The sequence below is a fragment of the Rosa rugosa genome, chromosome 2 (genome assembly GCF_958449725.1).
Source record: "Rosa rugosa chromosome 2, drRosRugo1.1, whole genome shotgun sequence".
NCBI classification, from domain to species: domain Eukaryota; kingdom Viridiplantae; phylum Streptophyta; class Magnoliopsida; order Rosales; family Rosaceae; genus Rosa; species Rosa rugosa.
In genome coordinates this window covers 10,258,490-10,281,048 of record NC_084821.1, presented here as the reverse complement: position 1 = coordinate 10,281,048, position 22,559 = coordinate 10,258,490, and the positions used below count along the sequence as shown (strand labels likewise).

Genomic DNA, 22,559 nt, shown 5'->3' with positions numbered 1-22,559 from the left:
TCAATTCTTAGGACTCTGTGTATAGGTCAAAGAAAGATTCATTGTGGGACTCACTTTTCCATATGTGAAGCCCTCAGAGAAGCACATAGCATGGTTGAAAGAATCGGTTATCATCTTCGACAGGTAGTTTAGGAAACCTTGGACCTTGGCTTTCAGCCATTGAAATGCTTCGCATATTTTTTTTCCCTACCTATGCTCATTATGCTTGCAATGTTCCCCATGGAGAATTGTGGACTTGCCATAGCTCTAGATGAATCGTGAGATACAAACACAGGGAGCACCACTGTGTATAATGGATGACATAGATTTATATTTAGCAAAGAAAACAAGTAGACTATTGGGAAAATGTCCATTTACCCAAATCTGAGTTACACTAACTCCATTTACTCAAACATCTTATAGGATTGCCCACTTACTCAACAAATTACATATTTTTTGCCCCAATACCCAATTAAGTTGTTTTTTATTGTTTTTTGAGACAATTTTGCCCTCTCTCCCTTTGTCACTTAGAAAGATACTTCGCCGGCTGCCAGAATCCAGTGACCGGTCGTCGGACTCCGGTCACTGGTCACCAGAAGCCGGAATCTAGTGACAGGAGTCCGACAACAGGGGACCGGTGATCGAAGTCCGGCGTCCAATTTTATTGCCCCCAATAATACCTAATAAACTTTTTATTACCCTCCAATAAACTTTTTACTGCCCCCAATAAACTTTTTAATACCCCCTAATAATACCCAACAAAAAGTGCCCCCAATAATACCCAATAAACTTTTTATTGTCCCCTAATAAACTTTATTGCTCCCCAATAAAAATTTATTGGGTTTTATTCGGGGGTAGTAGAAGTCTCTAGCGACCTCTTTGGGAACCTCCTGCCAGTGACCGGATTCCCGCGAAGTCCCCAATTACTTTTTAATTATTTGGAGGGAAAACTTGTCTTTTTACATTTAAATTGAGTAAGTGAGAGCACAAATCTTTTAGTGGAGTAAGTGGGCATTTATTGGGCCCAAATTGGGTAAACTGTCAAGAACCCTAGAATATTTAATTAATTTATTTATTTAATGGATAGATAGTCTAATATCCGTGAATTAATAGTATTCAAGTATTTAACTTCTCCATGGCTAGAGAAGCTGAAACGTAAGAGCATCTTTAGCAAAGCTAGCTATATTTTAGTCATTTTTTAGCTAAAATAGCTAAAAAATTATTTTGGCTAGCCAGTAGGGCTGAGCACGGGCCGGGCCCGTATATCAATTTGCTAGGCCCGGGCCCGAACCCGAAACTTTCGGGCCGGGCCCAAAACGTGTTATTCTTAGGCTGGGACCGAACTGGGCCCGGACCAAAATTTTTCGGGCCGGGTTTGCTTTCGGGCCCAAACAGACTTTAAAAAAAAAAAAAAAAAAAAAAACCACCGCTGAGAAATCACAGCCGCCTGAACTTGTTCATACCCTTCCCCGAAGAGAACAACCCTCTGTCAACAAAAGCATATTCCAAATGTTAAATCCACAGATCTATGATATGGGGCTAGATTTCTCAAGGTTAGAGAAGAAGCCCTTGTCTTTGAATCAACATAAATCTCAGGTCAGAGAAAAGATGTCATCTTCGCCGCGAAAGGCTTACGAACTGGGCTAGCGGGAAATTGGGTTCGGAGGAGAGGTTGAAGTCTTTGTAGTTCCAGACGATCAATAAGAGGCGGATTCGAAGGATGGGTTTTCTTCTAGGTTTGGGTGAGAATGAGGTTTGCAGAAAAAAGGAAGGAAAAGGAAAAAGAAAAGGGAAAACAAAATTGGGTCTGAAGATAGGATTGAAGGAGAAAAAGAAGAGAAAAAATAGGTTGCAGAAGAAAGAGAGGAGGAAGAGGAAGAAAGAAAGGGAAAAAAAATGGGTCTGGGTCCGTCTGAACTAGTTCTAGAGAAATAGAAGAAGGAAGTTTTTCTTTTTAGAAGAATAGAAATCTGAGGAGGAGTAGAAGTCTTGGGTGCTGTGGAAGGGATTATTGGATGGAGTGGAGTGCACTGAATAATAATGGACTTGATTTTTAAACCAATTAAATGGAGACACATGTCATTTGTGATATATTCGGGCCTGATGGACTTTTCTTTTCTGAAATTACTAGGCCTGGGCCCGAACCGTTTCGCACAAAAAAAATTTGGGCCCGGACCGTACGGGCCGGATCGGGCTTTCGGGCTAAAATGCCCAGCCCTACTAGCCAGTTTTAAAACACGTCTGCACCAATGCTCTCTATTATAGCTAACCTTGAATATTTAATTTTGAATTTCGAATTATAAATTACATAACCCTAAGTTTTCAACGGCTATTTTTTATTATGTGAAAAATTGATGTCAACGGTTACTTTTTCTTGGTGATCAAATTGATCAGTTCTTTGCTTGCTGAGAGCAAAGATAGATATCTATTTTCATATCAGAATCCATCTACATGTATAGGTATTGATAATCAACATAAGAAAACATTTAGAGAACATGTCAAAGCAAAGTAACGAAACAAATTGTAAAATGTTAAAATTTAGGTTGCATGGCATCGAAAGAGTGGTTCTGCTTTTATGGTTTGCATCTGTGATCAAATCAAACCTTTTAAATTTCATTCTAGATGCAAGAAGATAGACATCTATGAATATGACACGTTCTTTAAATGAGAACTATCTCAACAAACAAACTATTTTGCTCACCTATCGAATTGAGAATAACCATACAATTCAGGTAATCATATCAAAGAGACTCATTTCTTGCTCAATTACAAATGCTCTCTCTCTCTCTGTGTGTGTGTGTGTGTGTGTGTGTATATATATATATATATTTTAACCCAGGGAAACAACCCAAGCACCTCATCAAGACAAGCACTGAAAGAACACATAAATAAGGACACACAACCAAATTAGCAGAGATAGTCCATAGCCCTAAGCAGATCCCATTATAACCTAAAACATGACTCCAAGAAAAACCCACAATGAAAAGGTCAAATTATATAATAACAATCCTCCACCACTAGAAGAGAAGAAGAACAAAACCAGACACCATGTGATAAAATAACCAAGTTAGACCATCTTGCTGTTGCATACTTCTTCTTTTATGGTTTGCATTATCAAATCAAGTATAGACTGGCCAAGAAAAGATCTATATACATATAGGTATCAGCTCTCAATTCATTCCCGTAATCATCAGCTCTCAATTCATTCCCACTTATCTTTTAATTCCACAACATATACATATAGGCATGATATGTTATAAAAACGTCCAAAGCATACACATAGATAGACAAGCCTCTCTAGAAGCAACATATTAAAGACATAAAAGCATATCACTGAGTAAAACATCAATTAATCTCATTCAAATCTGATTTACATCCATAATCTGATATCCCACCAACGTACTCAAGTTTCAAGAAATTGCAGTGATTCTAGGTATATGATTAATCAAACAAGTTTCATGCTTACCGAACAAAAAAAGAGAATAGCCCCAAATCCCTTTTTCAGGGTTTAAATTTCACCACAAATTTCTGTCACCCAAACCAAAAAGTTTTGAAATCGAAGAACAACAAGGAGAAAGAAAGGCAAGTGAAGAGGAAGACATTACCTAGAGGTTTGAATTTGAACGAATTTGCCCGTTGGAGGAGATAGCGAGCGTCTCGAATTTCTCTCTCCTCTCCTAGATTTGGCGAGCGTAGTAGCGAAAACCATTTTGGCGAACGATATAGCGAGTCTGCTGGAGGCCTGATTTTGCTATTTTCCGCTTCTCACACTCGCTAAAATAGCGTAGAATCAATTTTGGCGAGGCTGGTAAAGTTGCTCTAATGTACCAATGTCCCTGTTCTCCTCATCCCAGAAACAATGCACACTAACACAACTTACTAAGCCTCATAAATGAAAATTATCAAGTCCCAACCTTCCACATAAATGAAACACAATGCACATAAGATTACTAGGGAACTCCTCAGAAAATGACCCTTCTACTTCCAATACCCACAGGCAGAGTTGTTGGAATAAGGCCTCGTTTGGTTGGCAGAAAGGAAAGTAATTATTTTTCCTTTCTCATGAGAATGGAAATGAAATTTCCGAAGAACTTTCCGTTCTAATGTTTAGTAACATAAGGAAATGTCTGAAAAATTGTTAAAAATTTTGTAATTAATGGAATAAAATAAGAGAAATTCTTACGTAGGGCTAACGTACCACGTGGCTGGTAGGGCTGCCCAATCAGTAAACATGTAAGGGGGTGTTTTGGATATTTCATTTTAATAAGTAAGGATAAATTTGGAACACACTTAAAATTTTCTGAGTTTTGATTGAATTGCCCCACCGCCACATGGTACGTTTGCTCCATGTAAGAAAAGCACAGAATCAAGGCGTTGTAATACATTTTCCGGAGAGTTCATGCAGTTTGAATTAAATTCTTTACGCGACAACTGAAAAAGGAAAGGTCGATGCAGAAACAAACCACAAAATAACACAACAATTTGGACCGTCGGCAACCAATGCTTCTTGATGGTATTGCAAAAGCTATAAATTTACAGTTGGAGACTAGGGCCATTGACATAATAAACCTTGCACAACTCTTTATTTTCCCTTTTGGTCTGCAAGACATTCCATGAACTCAGCTTTGTGAACTACCCACAATAATGGATCCGCAGATATATGATCAGCATATTACAAACATGGCAAACCGAATATGAAATTTGGAGTTACTTCCAAAGATATATGAACACGAGAATGTTGTGACAAATTTTTCAAGCTGCGTCATCAACAGAGGAATGAAAGACTATTAGAGTTAACATCCTAAAATGTGGAGTTCTCATCCTAGAATCACAGACCAACGAACTCGGCGGATTCGAGAACACAACCTAACGGAAGTAAACCGACACCAATGGGATGTCAATGTCATTGTCCTCATCATCCTCGCAAGCAACAACGACATCCAAGTGGCAACGATATGGAGGAATTTCCACCTTCGCCACGTCCTTAGCCAGATCCACCAACTTCTTGTCCATTCGGTCTTTGTGTCGAGCAAACATGCTGTTAAAAAGCAGAGAGCTTCCACAAGAGATGCTATAAGCATTCAGTCCCTTATCCTTAAGCCACTGGAGAAGTTCCCTCAGAGTAGGATTGCCCCTCAGGATCCACCTATCCCACACTGTCCAGCTCATGTCCTTGTGCTTAATGACCTTGGGAGGTACCGGCTCAGCCATGGAGAACAAAGGTAGTGCTAGGTTTGCAAATGTATTTCTGTAGTCTTCCAGTTTGTGGTCACCATCCAGAACCTTGTAAAGTTCCAGGCACACAAGTCCTGTGGCCATTGCAGTGGAGGTTGCAATTGCAGGGATAATCCTACCGGCAATAAACTTGGCTTTCAGCTTGTCCACCTCAGGAATGCTGTAATTCCTAGCCCTCATATTGGCAAGCCCAGCTATCATATCCATATGGTAATTGGTATCATCATCCTGCAAATTTATCAGGCACAGTATTAAAAAACTAAGGTGATTCCCAACTTGCAGGCCAAAAAGATATCATGAACCCAAGAGTATTAAGGGCCTGAATAGAAGTTAATATTTGAAGAAATCTACATCCAATTGATCAGCCTGTTCCCCTCATTTTGTCTTGTAAGGAATTTTCTGTACACGCATGTTACCTTAACCCATTATCTTTTTTATTTGTTTTCAAAACCTTAACCTGATTATCAAATCACCCAAATTAATCGGCTCACCATATACACTATAAATAAGGATAGACAGGGAAAGATGCTCTAATATTGCGTTACCTTCTCGAATTGAATCGGTTTCATCCGGAACCCTGGTGGGAGTTTCTCTCGACAATGCTCTAACTTGATAATCAATTCATTAATAACCTGTGCATCATCTATAGATTGAGGAGTTAAATTGGTGGCCTTATCATCTGTCACTATTTTTGCATCTTTCTTGGGCTGAAAGTCTGAGACTTCCACTTTCTCAACAGCTTCAGACAACTTCTTAGAGTTCCTAACCCAGTCGGGGATTGGGATCCCAAATGTCTCTGCCCTGAGTATGGATGCTGCCATAACAAAATGGAGATGACCGGGATCATTAGCTGAGAACTGCAGTGAACGGGGGAATCGCTTGGGGGCAGACCAGAATGGAGCCCCAGTACTAGTTGCAGCATCTTCAGGGAAAGTATATGTCAGCTGTTTCACCCGGTTGGAAAAATAATCTTCAAACCTGTGTAAGCCAGAGCAAATATTAAAATTATTCATACAAAACAAACTATAATTCATGACTATGGAGAGAAAGGAGGGACAAGATAAAACAATATAATAAGGTATATTATCTAAGAAATTACTTGAGGCGCGCCCAGGCAATACAATCTTGGAATGTTTCGCATCTTTCTCTGGAAAGGCACTCAAGAACACGCTCCAAGGTGTCCCTGGCCTGTGCATCCCCAGCATTACTCATTGCAGCGGTATATTCACTTGGCTTGGATAAATATGCATTCACTTCAGCTGGAGTTTTCTCAAGCAAACCCTCAAACTCAGATCGAGCCCATGTCAAACAGTGATCAATGTTGTGTGGAAATGAGTGGACAGTACACATGGGTGCTTGTTTCTCTGGAGGATCTCTAGAGGCACCATAGTTTTCTGTTAGGTGAGGAATAACCATCTGAGTGTTGCATTTCGCACCCAGAGTACCCGACTCAAGAAGTGCCTTCTGGAAATATAAGCACCGCTGATCAACATAGAGCCTGGCATTGACATTATCTAGTGCATTAACAACAACACTTAAATTCTCCCAGTAGGTATCATCAAACACATTCTCAGTTTCAGGGCCAACTCTATTCTGCAATGCTACAATGTTGAGACGGGGATTTATTGATGCAGCAGCAGAAGCGGCAACTGTAGACTTTGCCTGCCCAATGTTCCAATCACGGAAAAGGAACTGCCTACTGAGGTTACTCTTCTCAATTACATCATCATCAGTGATTGTTAGCTTCCCTTGGTCGCCACATGAAGCTCCCATCAGGGCAACATTTTTCAACAACTCACATCCAAGTGCACCAGATCCAACCATGAATACTTTGGCATCCTCCAGTTTCTTCTGTAGCTTGGACCCAAAAACTGAAATCTGTGCATCATAACGGCTATTTAATGGTTTCAAATCACTGGAATCCAGTGGCTCTGTTGGAAGTGATTCTACCGAGTCAAAGTAGAAGAACTGTAGGAACAAGTTAAACATTTGATTAATACGAGCAGGCAAAATAGCAGACGTGAAACATATTTAAATGGTTAAATTTTAGACGATAGTTAGAAACAACTCTTGAGATAATATCAAATCTGCAAAGACCCAATGTGTCTGTGTGTTGTGAAGCCTTGTCCACACAATTATGGACGCTTAAGCATTGCACACAATTATACTGGCAGGGAGATGAAGAACAAGTTCAACTCATTGAAACATAAGAGAAACAAGAATGTGTACTGACCTGGAAGAGTGGATGAAACTTTCCAGAGCAAGCTTTTACAACCTCTTGACCAACGATACCACCAAACATGGCAGCCATGGGATTTAGTACCGCCTTTGCACCAAAGGCGAAGTGGCGCAAAAGTTTTGGATTAAGATCTTCCAGCCTGCCATCTCCTAGTTTATCATTAATGTTAGTAGCAACAGATATAAGCTTCTGAGCATCCTCTTCAGAACCAGCAACAGGGAATCGTCCCAACTCAGAAACAAATTTGTCCAGTGCTTGAAATGCTAAGTGTAGGAGAGGAGGGCGATCAAACTTGGAGAAATCACTAAGAAGAAAATCACCGGGATTCTTGAGTGCTTCCCCCAATGGCTTGAAGTTCAACACTTTTGGCTGCTTCACTTGTGTGACAATGCCACCTTTCTCATAGGTACCAAAACCTGAGGTATCCTCCTCAAGAGTAAATGAGTAAGCCCTAGCATTTTTTATCTTCCTTGGCCTTCCATCATTTAGTTCTGTCATTCCATGTACTTCTGAGAACACAACAAGATCCCCATCCTGAAATTCAAGTCTTTCATCATCGACACATGACACAATAGCAGGGTTGTCGTTGCTGATTGATGCAATAATACCCGTGTGTGGTTCCTCCCCATCAACATCAAAAACAGTGAATTCAGGTCCAAAGTCACAAAATACAGAACCAAAAAGGCCTCTAACTTCGGTTCTTATGAAGGCGATTGGCGGCTGATGATTATGACAATAATCATTGAATTCAATAGCTTTCTCGTAACTGGTATCAGTGAATACAACAGCCTAAACAACAGAAAATAAGTAATGTCTGTACAAAACAATAAGCAGAATAGCAAAGTTCAAATAAAACAAACAAAGATGTGGTTTTTACATGCCTTGGCAAGATAGAGGCATTTACAATTTTGAATATTTGGCTGATAACTAAACTATGAATTGTCAGTTCTAAATATCTACTTCTTCTTGGCAAAGATAGAAAATTGAAAATAAGTCGCATCAACTAAATAATGTTAGAACAATAGCGGTGGGACGTGATTTGTACTTTAGTTTTGCCTAATAGAAGGCAAGTACATGAGAGTCACATCTACATTATCCTCCCTTTCTCCAAACAGAAAAATGAATACCTTTACAGTTCCACTTGATGGCTTCTTTATATATAGGCTAGAAAAATTCTAGTCCTTCGCTCGTATCAGATGTTAGACATGCTTTATAGTTATCTTTCATTCGCTTGTATCAGATGTTAGACATGCTTTAACATTATCTTTCATTATCTGTATAAAACCCATGAAACACAATATTATGTAGGCTGCTCATCCATTTCTCAAAACAACTAGTCATTCTAATAAAGCAGTAAACAATTGGATAAAACATAATTTAGCAATTAAGACTCAAGTGGGCTTCCAGACTCAACCACACTTCAATAATTTCATAACACTTAGCAAACAGTGAATAACTAAATGACAACACACCTGGAAATCAGAAAGCTGCTCCGTAGTCAATGGAGTTGTCAAGGTATGAACAATCACAGCATTGTTGAGTTCCTGCAACTTTTGAACAGAAGCAAGTGCCCTGTTCTTACCAACATCATCCTCTGTAAAAATAAAATTGCTGGACAAATCCCAAAGCTCCACAGTCCCTTCATCATGCAAGGTCACAGACTTCACACCAGCAAGAATGAGATTTTTGGCTGCAGGAAGCAAAAGTTCACATTGAAAAACAGTGGCGAAAGCAAATGAATACACACGAGCATGTACATACACATAAGTGAAACGATATTTTCACAAAAACAGAACAAAGTAAACACCAATCATATATAAATATGGACAAGATCCAGCTCATAGAAAGAATCTAATCAGGAACATAGCGGGGTGATATGTCTAGCAGGATTGTTAATACGGAAGGTAAATCTATAACCAGATAGAGATATAACAGTTCACGAAGCACCTCCACAATCCAACTCTATTCTTACTCACTAATCAGTAATCACAAAACTACACGGAAAACGATAAACAAAACCAAATAGAGAAATCCAACTCTATCATTTCATACTCTCATCAAACAGTAATCATAAAACTACATGAAAATGATAAACCAAACCGAACAGAGGTTTTCGTACCAATCTCAGCACCGAGGCCCTGTACCCCTGAGATCAGAACATTGGATGCAAAGAGCCTCCTCATCGTCTCCCGGCCATAGACGGCAAGCTGCCGGCTGTGCAGATCCTCATCGATATCTCCGGCGTTGGAATCTCCCAAAGCCATGATCGGCACGTCGTTCTCAACCACGCTCCCGCTACCGTTGCTGCTGCTGTTGTTGATGGCCGATTCGGCAACGTTGGATTCGATCCGAAGCTTCTTGATCAAAGACGCAGAAGCCGCCGAGCTGGTACCAGTGGTCTTGTTAACGTCACCGTCTCCTTCTTCTCCTTCACAAGGTCTCTTTCTAGGAAGCATATAGTGCAGTAAGCTGCTGAACACGCCACAAAACCCGACGATCACCGAAACAACCAAACACAAAACCGGAAAATCAACCGAATCGGCACCGTCGCCGACGCCGGAGTAGCTTCGGAACGCCAATCCGACAAAGATCGGCGCCGAAGCTACAGCAACCCACCCCCAAAACTTTAAACCTAATTTGACCATTTTTGATTCTAAAGCAAAAGCAAGCGATTGATTAATTAATTGAAAAGGGGGAGAGAGAGAGAGAAAGAGAGAGATAAAAACGTACCGATTAGGACTGTGAGAGGAAGATTGGAATCTGGAAGAAGGAGCTTGATGATTGGATTAGGCTTTGCTTTGGTTTTGTGCGAGGGTTTTATGCTTTGCTTGGATTCTCGGGTTTGTGAAAGAGTGAGATTGTGGATATGGGGTGTGGGTTTATAGGAAGGAGGGAGGTGGAAGAAGAAGGGTAATTATGGAATTGCGTGAATTTGTTTCATTTCTAAGGGGTTCTGGGAGCTTTGGACAGGTGGTGGCTGAGGACGGTGCTAATGTATCATCGCCCTCCGCTGACCGCTGAGAGAGAGAGGAATCAGATACTGTGGGCTTTGTTAGGCAGCTTTCCAGCCAACGTCGTCGTTTTTGTCTTGACCATGAACTTTCTTTCTGCTTTTTTTTTTTTCAACTTTTTACTGCACAAGATTTACCTGCACAGTGTTTTCAAAGAGTAATTACTCTACCGGCACTTTTAAGCCCATGCTGAGAAATTCTAACGTAAGGAAGCCATGCCACATGTCTGTGTAACTGAATCAGCTGCCCAATCAAAACTCAGAAACTATATGGGTTCTAGCTTTTAAAATTTCACTCTTCATTATTAAGTGAAATATTCAGTTGTAATACAATCAAACGTTTCTCTCTCCCCTCGAGAAACCCTAAGGCCTACGCCGTTCAAATTCTCGATCTCGTTCGGCGGCGCCCGGATGTTGGGATAGCCTCTGGCCTCTCACCGTCATGGGGTTGCTGCCGGACAGGAGAACTACTGCCCACGGTGATTTTGTCGGAGGAATGCGCTCTGGCTTTTCAGTTGGTTCGGTTGGGATGGTTTAGATGGTGGTGGTCGGACTGTACGGGCCGGTATTACGATCTCTACTGATGGGTTTCCTGGATTGCAGACGTAAGGGATCTCGATCGATGGTGGTGGGGTTTTGGGCAGCCTGGATCGGGGATGGTTTTGGTCCGTAGTGATGCAGGTCGTGGCGGCGGAGCTTGGGCCACGTGGTGTTGCAGGGTCGTTGGGGTTTGGAACGCCAAGAGGGTGGCGTGGCAGTGCAAAGCGTGGCGACGTGGATCGGACGACGTGGGTCGGACGGATCTTGCCGGACAGTGCAGTGCGACGGGGGGATGGGAGGAGCAGGCTGACTGGCCCGAATCGGTTGATGGGCTTGGGGAGAATTTCCTTGAAGACTACCATGTTGGGCTACAAATTGTTGGGCTGGGTTTCTGCCCTAGTCCAATGTTATTTGGGCTAGGGTTTAGGGCCTAGGCTCAACCCTATGTTTTTTAGTTTTATCTAAATTATAATAATTCCTTGTATTAGGAAACTAAGCACCGATGTGCACTCTATGTCTCTTTAGCGTTTCTGGAGTATTACCGAACGAGGATATCCGCTATCTCTACGATCTGAAATGTATAATGAGTGGGTCTATTTCTACGTACCATTGTGGGTACTACCACTACCTTCTTGTCTGTCTATGTCCTTAAATGACAGCGGAAGGGTATGTAATGACCTATTCTGGCTTGTGATGAATATACTATTTCGCCCCGTGGGGCTTGATTCAAAAAAAAAAAAAAACAAAACAAAAAAGAAAGTGAAATATTCAAAACACCTTCATTCATATGCACTAATTGGTCAGCTCTACAAACACGTAGCATAGGTGTCCTATGTAAGAATCTCTTAAGAATAATCCATTGGTCCATCGAGTTCAGCTGAATGGCAAAGTTATCAAGTTCGACTTATATGTTTTTTTTTTTTTTTTGAAGCGTAAATTTTGCGTGAAATTGAATTATTAATTTGAAATGATTTAACTTCGGCAATTCTTTAGAACTTGGTTTAACTCATCGATTATTTTTCCAAGCTCAACGTCGCCAATGATCAACTCAATTGAATTGAATGATACCAAAGACTTTTCGTGCTTGAGTCATTATGTAATAGTACGTAAAAGAGGATTAACCCTTTCACCACGCACGCACCACATCTCTTATAATCCAAAACTATCCTAGTCCACTTCACCCACATCATGTTTCACAATGTCATCATAGTTGGCTCATGCTGACTACGCTAGTAACACAATTCACCATAGCAATGTTTCAAAACTCGCTCCCGATAGATAATCTGTATTGAATAAAATATCAACGATAGCCTGGAATATATAAAATATATCGCTCAAAATATTGATAAGGCAAACGAGTTCACACAGTGTTGATCAAAACCTTGCTTGATGCAAGAAATTAGGTGTAAACAATTTTGCACTTTTAAGTCATATGCCCTACAAATTTGCGGTTGCAGGTGCTGGATTCATTGCTCATGGGACCAAGAGACAAGATGGACACTCCCTTGTCCGTCAGATAGTTAATAATACAGAAGACACCCTTTTAATTTGGCACAGAAGTAACAAAACACAGAAAAAGAAAGAGAGGTGTGAGCATATGATTTCTCACAGCTTGTCCCCTATCCTACTAATTATATCCACCATTACTTGCATATGAAAATCATAAGCTTTTACATGCAATTGTCAAATTCCCTACTCAATCAATGATGGCACATTGGCACAACGAAAATGAATTAAATATTCCCACTACCAAAATCATCACCATAATGAATTATGGTAGGTAGGTTTAGCTAACACATCAAAGGACCACAATCATACAAAGGAACTCTTGGATTTTCTTTTTTTCTCTATTTTTTTGGATACAAAATTACAATGTGGAGATAGATATAAAGAGAAGTAATTTGCAATGTAGATGAAGGAAGACTTTTCCTTAATTCAGCTACACAGTCTATTTTTGCACCTACATTAAGCACTCACTCCTCCCCAAAATTCGGGGTAGTTTTACATTAGTACTAAACATTAATAAATTACGGTCCTCATACCATTGAGAATACAGATCCTCACCTTACATTGTTGTTGGTCCGCAGCAATAGTGATAGAATTTCAGAGAATTGAGGACGCTTTGAGGGGGAGTTGTTCCAGCACTTGGTCATCAAGGATCTCAGCATTTGTGGACAGTCCTTTGGAATCTCAGGTCTGAGGCCACAGGCAGCTATCCCAACTGCTGCTTGGACCGGTGAACATGCGGAGTAGGCTGCCTCACCAGTCACCATCTCCCAAATCACCATCCCGAAACTATATACATTACTCATCCATGTCTCACTAACACTTTCTGGATCACCAGCAATGATCTGTGTAAAACCAAAGAGGTAAAAGAAAACAGTAAATACTTTAGTGGGATATACCATAGAAAAAGATGTGGCAAAGGTTTAGTGAAACAAACACTATAAATTCAAATCAGAGGTGAGCTGTAATTTATAAGGAAGAACAGCTCTTAACTTTCCTTATTATTAGAACTGTATTATGATATCACAGAGCAAGTTGATCAATGGAGCTAGAGGGAGAAAGGTGGTCCTAACTCCTAAGTTAAATAAACAAAAGCAAATCTAATCAACCCACACTTAAGATATTTGCATTTCATCATCAAGTGGAATTAGAGGTTGGAACCTAATGATTATCCAAAAGCTAATGAAAGTTGGATAAAATATGTGTTTACAGAGTGACATGAAAACTTGATCCGATAGGGTACAATGCTTTATAACTATCATGATGCTAAACACTTAAAAGCTTCATCTGGGGGCTCCACACATCATCCCTATATTGTTCAAAGTAGCAGTAGTATAAGGTTGCGGCTGAGCTGCTTTGTTCAGTGGAATGCATAGAAGAGGTTATAGTGTTTAATGGAATTTATTGTTCTAAAGACAATGGTAAACACTATATTAAAGTACCAGGAATTACAATCATGATGATGACATGTTAGGCATGCTTAAACAATTGCATGGGAAGAAATGACATAAAGTATCTTTAAGTAATAATGGACCGATCAAGAAAAGCTGAAGTAGATACACTGACTCTATTATGAATGCTGGTAAAAACCTAACAGAAGTTAATCATAGAAAAGAAGGCAAAATGATGTCTATATATATAACTATATTGTCTGCAAATAGATCATTTCCATCAGTCCTTGAAAAATAATCTAAGGGGAATTTGGGTATCCAATGGAGAAGGATTGTTCCCAGAGGCCTGAAGATGCAGATTGACAAGACAAAAGTTTATGGTCATTGACGAAGTCATTTTAAGCTTAAACAGGTCTGAAACACAAAATGCATGGAATGACGCCATCACCATGGTTGTGCAAGATGTAGTCTGAATAGCTAGCTTAACTTCTAAAATGAAAATATCAGGAACATTTCTGAGTCCTAGTTATAATAATTCACTGAACTGTAACTGAGGAAACAGAACAAACCTCAGGAGCTAGCCACCGGTATCCATCAGTTTCATACTCCGTTGCCTCACCAACACCTTTGCAAGCAGAGACTATACCCATGTCACCTAAGCAAGCATTCCCATTTCGATCTAACAAGATACGCTGTGTGTTGAGGTCTCTATATGCAACGCCATGATCATTCATGAACTTGATCCCCTCTGCAACATCAACGGCAATCCTTATTACATCCTTAGTCTGAACCTTCTTGCTTTTAATCATCAAGTCATATACGGATCCACCTTCCATCAACTTTGTCACAACGCACAACCCATGATTCTCATCAATGCAAACACCATAAAATTGCAGAATGTTCTTGTTCCCAAACGTCATGAGCTCCAAGAGATCTCTTCGGAGCTCAAAGTCATAAGAGTTCCCCTTGTCACACCCTTTTAGCTTCTCAATTCCAACCCTTTTGCCCTTGTAAACTCCCTTAAACGTATTGGGTCCAATCTGATCGACAAAGTCAAGACTATCAGAGTTCAACAGCCACTTCCCTATCTCATCTCCACCAGATTGGATTGTCTGCCATTCATCTACAGACACAAAGACTGACGTAGTGGGTAGGGGTGTCGGAAGCTGAATCTTTTGACTCGAAATCTCAATCCCATTTCTATAATTTTGTTCACCAATGTCTTCCTCCATCTCTCCCATATCTCTCCCCTTGGTACTTTCTTCCTGACACCCACACAGCCCAAATGGGAGCTTTACTGTGTTGAGTTTGGGCTTCTTTACAGCTGATTTCAACGCAATTTCAACCCGGTTTCTGAACGACTTCTCCTGCCCAGCTTGAACCATAAGTAGAACAATGCCAAGAGTACAACCCTTCTTCTCAAAGATCTGTATCTTTTTGCAGCAAATGGATGCGGTTTCAAGCGCATCCGACATCACCGGCCGCGAAACCAAAGAGTTACAAGCAAATGTGAGCTTGTAGACAGACCCCTGACCTTCATGTTCAGACACCTCTTGAATCAACATTGCAGGGTGGTCGTCCACCGCTGCCTGCTCTATCAATTTTATATGAAGAAACACTTCTTTCATCTCAAACCCCGCCTGAGCATAACTGTTCAACAAAAAACCGAAATCAGTAAATCGACAGAAGCAATGCACCCTAAATTCGGAACCAAAATCTTTACTGCTAACAATTAACAAACCACTCAGCTCGATTCAATCCAAAGTAAAAAGGCTTCGAACCTGAGGGGAAGAGAATCATAATGCTTGCGAAGATTGGAGACGAGCTTTTCCGGTAACTGACTACCAGGATATAGCTGAGTGAGGTTCCTCACCACGCTTCCCCACACTACCTTCCTACAGCTCTCGATCTTAGACGACGTCGTTTGCGAGTCAGTGGCCGAGTCAAGATTCAGCGAGTTCTTGAGCGAGGCAATCGCCTCGCTCACGTTCCTGCTCAGCCTCTGCAGCTTCTTCTGCATCGCCGACGACTCTTTAACTCCGGCGACGGTGGCCGAGCTCTCCGCCGACGACGACTTCATCCCCTCGGATCTGTCCTCCGTCCTCATCAGCACGGCCTGCTCCACCATGTCCTCGTCCGTACTCGCCCGGCTCGACCAGCACTCCAACGCTGCCGCCATAGCTAGGTAGAGCTCAATGCGGTTCGACTCGGCTCACTCGGCCAGTTTCCCTATCTATCAAAATTTACAGAGAGAGAGTCGTTGCTTTCACATTTCTGAGCTTCCATACTTTCTGACAGAAAGAGAGAGTGAGAGTGGTGGCCTAGTGGGTTTGTTACTTTTGTGTTTGGGAGCGTGTGATTAAAATTAGTTAAAAGAACTTTGGTGGTCGAGGGTTAGGATTGGGTGCGTTGAGGAGCATCGTAACCCGATGGTTACGGACTTGATCGGACGGTTGTGGGACCTCCTGTCCCGCGGTTTGTGTCAGTTTGTCTTCCCTTGTTCTGCGGGATTGGATTGGAGAGGTTTTTGGCGTTTTATCGTTGATTTTGGACATTGCTGTCTCGGCTGTTCCTCGGAGATTCATTGCGGTTCGGAGCTTTTTGGGGTGTTTTATAGCGTTTTGGAGTTTTATACTTTTATTATATGTAGTATATCACAAACAACACCAAGTAATCTAACAGCTTTACCGACTCCAGAGTTTCACTACTCTACTCTTAAGTACGCAACACTTTTGCTTCTTTCATTTTATTGGATCCAATTTTGTGTTAGCAAAGATACCAAAGCAAAGTAGTAGAGATGTTTTGATAAAATAATTAGCCAACTACGTAAAAGAAAATTGGTCAAAAAGCATCTTTTTATTACAAGAGAATAAATACGGCCCATTGGAACTAAATACTGCCTTATCTCTCCTCGTGACTGTAAGATTAGTTTTAGTATAATAAACTAGACCAAAACACACACTGTGTGTGGATTTAATTTTAAAATTTTAGAGAGAGAGATAAGGCAGTATTTAGTTCCAATAGGCCGTATCCCCCCCCCCCCTCTCTTTTGTTGTGGAAGTGGGAAGTTATAGAGAGAGATTTTAAGGAAAAATAAATTAAAATTTTATTAGGTTATTTTGTTTATTACGATTATGTCCTCTATTTATTAAAAGATACTTTTAAATAATCTATGATCTAAGGATTTAGTCGTCTTTTCAAGTCCACATAGATTTTTTTTTTTTTTTGGTTACAAGTCCACATAGATTATTGTGGTTGTCTAAACTATAAATATCTGGAACTGTTTAATTTTTTTCTATCTCTACTACAATAAAGCGAAGCGTCTAAAAGCTTCACCAAATTTTGAACTGCCTAATTTACCCATATTTCATCTGACTCTGACAAACAAACACAAGGTTATTACTGTAAAAAAACCAAACAAAAAGAAATTGAATTTGTTTATCCGGGGAGAGAGTCGGACGTGGGAGACGCACGAAATACCCACTCAACTGAGAATTGCCTCCTTCACCGGTAATAACCAACCAGAAAACTCACGATCTTAACATGAACGTGGGAAGTTATCGGCGCTCAATGGGCTCACCACGATTTACCAACTATAAAAGAGGCAAGATGGATGATCAACCCAGAACAAGGAAAAAGAAGAAAATCAAATTCCTGCAATTTCAATTTGGATTTCGATTTGGTTCGGAAGAGCACTCAACTGAATCGTGTTTAGAAGGTATAATCATACTCTTTGTTTTTTTTTCTTTTTCTTTTTCTTTTTTCTGGTACATCCCAGAAAAAGGGAAACAAGAAAAATAAATTCCTTCGATTCTACTAATGGTGTTGTTATATGTGTAACAGGATTGGTGAGAATCAGTGAGCAATTAAGGTATCAAATTTGGTCGTTACAAAAAAAAAAAAAGGTATCAAATTTGGACAGAGTTCTAAGGTTATATTAATTGATTTCTAGAATCAGTTCATATCTTTATTTTTCTTTATGTGATTGCAGCTAGATGTGCAATACCTTCATGTTAATGCAGCTATTGATTCCAGCATAGGCCTTAACCCAGCCCCTCTTTTAGAGTTATCAGCAACAATTGGAAGTAAGGATCTTAGGAAGGTTGATGAAATTGGAATTCAAGTCCTTATTAGGTATGCCATTACATGCTTGATTAGCAATTCCATTGGTTTGTAGTTTTCTTTTACACTTAATTTATGATTGGTTGTGTATGCATCATTTGAGAGAGGAGAATTGGTAACTTGCTCCATATCAGATTAACAGGACGGGTGAGCAATTAAGGAAGAATTGATTGAAGCTGTGAGGAATTAAGGAGCATATTGAACAAAGCTTTAAGGTTATTACTTGATTTCTAGAGTCTGTTAAAACATCTAATTTTCTTAAAATAATATAAATGTTATGTTCACTATATACGTAGGAAGTAATTGCTTCTGCAGATTACTAGGAACAGTCAGATGGCATGCAAACTGTGTTCTTTTTATTGCTCAAAGTTAATCATTCAAGGCCAGATCTCTCTATGTCTTCTACCTCATTCATGTTGTTGGCTTTTTCTAATCTTAATTTCTAATATTGTTTACCGGTCAAAATTGATTATAGAGGGTTGTTATTTGTTTCCTTTACTTTTGTTTCTAATACTGAAACTGTGAAGATTCTTAACAAACAAAATGAGGTGACTTTCTGCTTATTGAGTGCTTCGCTTTACTTTGATTTTGTTTTACTTAGTAAAATTGATTTCAGATGCTCTGTGGTGGCAGTAAAGTTGAGAGTTCATAGGCAACGGTGAAGCAAACCACTGAATTACTTCGCTCGGTGCGCGTATACCCTACACAGATCAAGTTGGGGCTTTGATTGATGTTGCCACTATGTCAAAAAATGCTTCATACCATACCCCTCAGACGACAGAAGACATTTTTTCTGTTGTCTGATTTTTTTGAACGTCTTCAGACAACAGATTTAACTATTTATGTCGTCTAAATGGTATCAAAATCAACACCAATTCAACTTTTTCAAGTTTGTTATAATTTAGAAAATTCAGACAACAGATTCTGTTGTCTGAGTAAATGGAAAAGTTATTTCTCCTTGTGTGGACAAAAAAAGGTTTTTCGCCTAACTACAAGTCCCTCTTCTTCTGACCTAGACCCCGAGTTCCACCACTTGGTGGAAAAATGAAAAAGCTCACTGTCTTCGTTCATTCTTAGTTTTCCCTCGCCCGACCTAGCAGCTCCTCTTCTTCGCTGCTCTTCCTCCATCACTGCTCTCTCGTATCGGTCTACAAAGTACAAACCAACAACCAAAGCAGCCTCTCACCCCGTGCTTTCCCGTACCCAGTGAAAAAAATCAAAACATCTCTTTTTTACCTCGCGCTCTCCTGACCTAGAGCAACTAGAGCTAGCTATCAGATCGATTCATTCCTCTCATCTCAAAACCATGAGAGGTTCTTCTTCCCCAGAAGAGACGGAAGCTAGAGACGCACCGCCCGAGCTAGGTTTTGGACACAAAAGATTCTTCTTCAACCTCTCCTCAGCTAACTTGGGTTTTGGTTGAGTTCTTCAATTTCACGAACGATTCCGAAGTATTGATTCACTATTGTTGGATGGTAAGCCTCTTTCTTCGATCATTTTAGGGTTTCAACTTTGATTTGTTTTGGGTTTTAGGGTTCTCTTGGGATATTGATTTGGGTGTTTTTGCTAATGTCCTTTGCAATTAGGTTTGGGTGTTTGGGCTTCTATCGATTTAGAGATGTGGGTGACTGAAATAGAGTTGGGTCTTACTCTAATTTAGGAATTTGCTGCTGGGTTTATGGATTTGGGGATGGTTTGTTCTTCAAATCGATTTGGTTGGTATTTGGGTTCAGGGATTTGGGGATGGTTTGTTCTTGAAGTCAATTTAGGTGTTCTTGAAGTCATTCGTTGTTATATATTTCATAAAACATGTATGATGGTCCGTATGATATTCCTTACAGATTTGTACCTTTTGGGAATGGTCAGTCCAATCCCAGTTATGATGAGCTTGTGAAGATGGTTGCACAAAATGTAAGTATACTTTACTGGCTTTAGAATTGGTATTATCCAAAGAATGTTTAAAATGTGAGTCTGCTTTAGGGTAAGATAACGTACCAATACATGGAAACATGATGTATGAGTTAGCACATGCAGATCGCTTGAAACAATCTACATGCCGAGTATGAACTGGAAATTTAGTTTGATGGAGAACCATAGTAATATTTATCTACTTCATTTGATCAACACCTTCTTTGTAATCGAAAATTTTGGCAGGTATTTGATGCAGCTGTTGGGGACATTGCAATTGTGAAAAACCGCACAATGATTGTGGATTTTTCTCAGCCCTATGCTACCACTGGGTTAGTGATAGTGGCGCCTGTTTCCAATTCAAAGTCAAATGCTTGGGTCTTTCTTCAACCATTTACTTGGGAGCTGTGGTCTGTCACAGCAGCTTCGTTTGTGATTGTTGCAGTGGTTATGTGGACTCTTGAGCATCGAGGCAATGATGATTGTTTAAGAAGATTGTTTGTCACCATCCTGGTTTATTGCATGCCCCATGAAGTACGCAGTTTGTGGGATGAATTTTATCCATTCATGATAGAGGATTATCCTTCTTCGAGCACCACGGACAATGTACGTATCACAAATAGACTTTTACGAGACTTGAACGAGTTGTTGGTGCAGCACAGTAAGTCCGTTTTTGATTATGACTTGCCAGAAATGACTCAAGATGGTGGTGAAAATTCTTCAATGCCAAGGCTAATACAAGATGAAATTTCAATTAACATTCCTCAAGAAGACCGGGATGCAGTTCATCATTTGAATGAGGATCAAACTTTTGCATACAATTCCATAATATCTGCTATTGAGTGTCATGACAATGCCATATTTTTTGTTGATGGTCCAGGAGGAACTGGAAAGACATACTTATATCGTGCATTATTAGCAAGCTTGAGAAGCAATGATCATATTGTATTGACAACAGCAACTTCTGGCATAGCAGCAACAATACTACCTGGTGGGAGGACGGCACACTCTAGGTTTAAAATTCCTCTTAATCTTGATGCATCTTCAACATGTTGTATTAGTAAACAATCTGATTTAGCAGAGTTGATAAGAAAGTCATCGGCAATTGTTTGGGATGAAGCACCAATGATGAATCGATATGGGTTTGAAGCTCTTGATCGAACATTTAGAGACATAACAAGTGTCGATTTCCCATTTGGAGGAAAGGTGATGATCTTCGGGGGTGATTTCCGACAAGTTCTTCCTGTTATCCATAAGGGTACGAGATTTGAGATGGTGCAAGCCAGTTTGATTAATGCTTCATTTTGGAAGGATGTGAAGATTCTTCGTTTGACACAGAATATGAGATCCATCAACGATCCAGATTTCTCAGAGTTCTTACTTCGTGTTGGTAATGGAGAACAACCAACTGTGGTTGAAGACATAATACAAATACCTTGGCCCATGATCATACCATGGGAGAATGAAGAATCAATCAACCAGTTGGTTAATCAAGTCTTCCCTAATTTGGATCGTCATGTAAATGATGCCGGGTACATGGTTGAAAGAGCAATAATTACTCCAAAAAATGATGATGTTGACGTACTCAATGAAAGAATCATACAACACTTTCCAGGGCCTGAACGAATCTTATACTCTTTCGACTCAGTTGAGGATGACACCAGAAATATGTATCAACAAGAATTTTTAAATTCGATTTCACCTTCTGGTATGCCGCCACATCAGTTGATTATAAAGAAAGGTGCCCCAATTATGCTTTTGAGGAATATTGACCCAAAGATGGGGTTGTGCAACTGTACAAGATTGACTTGCCGCGGAGCATATAACAATCTAATTGATGCAGAGATTTTAACAGGACATTTTTCGGGAACTAGAGTTTTCTTGCCAAGAATCGCTCTTAAGAGTGCCGAAAGTTCTGGACTCCCGTTTGAGATGACAAGAAAGCAGTTCCCCGTAAAGTTGAGTTTTGCACTTACCATAAATAAATCACAAGGCCAGACAATACCAAATGTTGGTATTTACCTTCCTGATCATGTGTTCAGCCATGGACAGCTGTACGTGGCTTTATCGAGAGGAGTTTCAGAGGCAAGCACCAAAGTTTTGGTAAAAAAAGGTTCATTAGAGGGTGAGGAAGGGGTATTCACAGTAAACGTTGTGTATAAAGAAATTTTGCTTCCTTCCACATAATGCAATTTTAGAAGGTACCTAAGACGATTGATTATTTTTTTTATAAAAGAAATTTTTTTTAGTTGATAAAGCTGCATATTTAAGACATTTATATTTTTTAGGACACCATGAGATTGCTAATCTTAAGAGCCGCAAGGAAGATAACTTTTCAAAGGAAAAAGAATCCGTGAATGCAAGTGTGTAGAAGCTGGTCTTCATGTTACGGTGATCATAATACTTTTTATTATTTTTTTAAAGCTTTTTGTATTGGCAGCATTATATAAGGTACTTATATTTTGTTAGTTTTTTTTTTCTTATCATTGTCATTTGTGTTTATTTAATCTGGGTACAAACAGCAAATATATGAGATGCCTTTTTTTTTTTTTTTTTCCACTGTTATTGGAAGTCATTGTTTCTTAGGTAATGGTAGTAGAAGCTCAACTTAGTTTGTAGAGGATTAAGA

The 22,559-nt window shown here is 39.9% G+C and overlaps 3 protein-coding genes and 1 long non-coding RNA gene across 5 annotated transcripts; 2 read left to right on the top strand and 2 right to left on the bottom strand.

Annotated features, from left to right (window-relative positions):
* Positions 1–4,676: 4,676 nt before the first annotated feature.
* On the bottom strand, positions 4,677–10,489 carry LOC133729807 (ubiquitin-activating enzyme E1 1-like). Of its 2 annotated transcripts, none has more exons than XM_062157385.1 (7): positions 10,184–10,489; positions 9,573–9,925; positions 8,926–9,143; positions 7,448–8,242; positions 6,314–7,182; positions 5,760–6,192; positions 4,677–5,442 (listed from the first exon to the last, which is right to left on the bottom strand). In XM_062157385.1, the coding sequence occupies exons 2-7, from the start codon at positions 9,907–9,909 to the stop codon at positions 4,846–4,848; spliced, it is 3,249 nt and encodes a 1,082-aa protein (XP_062013369.1). In that variant the 5' UTR covers positions 9,910–9,925; positions 10,184–10,489; the 3' UTR covers positions 4,677–4,845. The 2 variants fall into 2 exon arrangements, with proteins under 2 accessions (XP_062013369.1, XP_062013368.1); XM_062157384.1 differs by having other exon boundaries at positions 9,573–9,922.
* A 2,263-nt stretch (positions 10,490–12,752) lies between these two features.
* Positions 12,753–16,240, bottom strand: LOC133729808 (uncharacterized). Its single transcript, XM_062157386.1, has 3 exons — positions 15,682–16,240; positions 14,470–15,550; positions 12,753–13,354 (listed from the first exon to the last, which is right to left on the bottom strand). The coding sequence occupies exons 1-3, from the start codon at positions 16,077–16,079 to the stop codon at positions 13,064–13,066; spliced, it is 1,770 nt and encodes a 589-aa protein (XP_062013370.1). The 5' UTR covers positions 16,080–16,240; the 3' UTR covers positions 12,753–13,063.
* Positions 16,241–17,379: 1,139 nt separating this feature from the next.
* On the top strand, positions 17,380–18,759 carry LOC133729238 (uncharacterized). The gene is made up of 5 exons (XR_009856312.1): positions 17,380–17,618; positions 17,744–17,771; positions 17,892–18,034; positions 18,157–18,237; positions 18,656–18,759. It is a non-coding gene; the product is annotated as an uncharacterized LOC133729238 (long non-coding RNA).
* A 1,621-nt stretch (positions 18,760–20,380) lies between these two features.
* Positions 20,381–22,117, top strand: LOC133730316 (uncharacterized). The gene has a single exon (XM_062157934.1). It carries the CDS (start codon positions 20,381–20,383, stop codon positions 22,115–22,117), a length of 1,737 nt encoding a protein of 578 aa, XP_062013918.1.
* The last annotated feature ends 442 nt before the right edge of the window (positions 22,118–22,559 follow it).

What these genes read in the sequence shown, in the direction of transcription:
- LOC133729807 (XM_062157385.1), bottom strand. Translation starts at nt 9,909, where the DNA reads ATGCTTCCTAGAAAGAGACCTTGTGAAGGAGAAGAAGGAGACGGTGAC. An exon ending in GGGCCTCGGTGCTGAGATTG is followed by an intron (nt 9,144 to 9,572) that starts GTACGAAAACCT and finishes TGCTTCCTGCAG; the next exon opens with CCAAAAATCTCATTCTTGCT. An exon ending in AGTTTCATCCACTCTTCCAG is followed by an intron (nt 7,183 to 7,447) that starts GTCAGTACACAT and finishes TTGTTCCTACAG; the next exon opens with TTCTTCTACTTTGACTCGGT.
- LOC133729808 (XM_062157386.1), bottom strand. Translation starts at nt 16,079, where the DNA reads ATGGCGGCAGCGTTGGAGTGCTGGTCGAGCCGGGCGAGTACGGACGAG. An exon ending in TATGATTCTCTTCCCCTCAG is followed by an intron (nt 15,551 to 15,681) that starts GTTCGAAGCCTT and finishes TTTGTTGAACAG; the next exon opens with TTATGCTCAGGCGGGGTTTG. An exon ending in ACCGGTGGCTAGCTCCTGAG is followed by an intron (nt 13,355 to 14,469) that starts GTTTGTTCTGTT and finishes GGTTTTACACAG; the next exon opens with ATCATTGCTGGTGATCCAGA.
- LOC133730316 (XM_062157934.1), top strand. Translation starts at nt 20,381, where the DNA reads ATGTGGACTCTTGAGCATCGAGGCAATGATGATTGTTTAAGAAGATTG.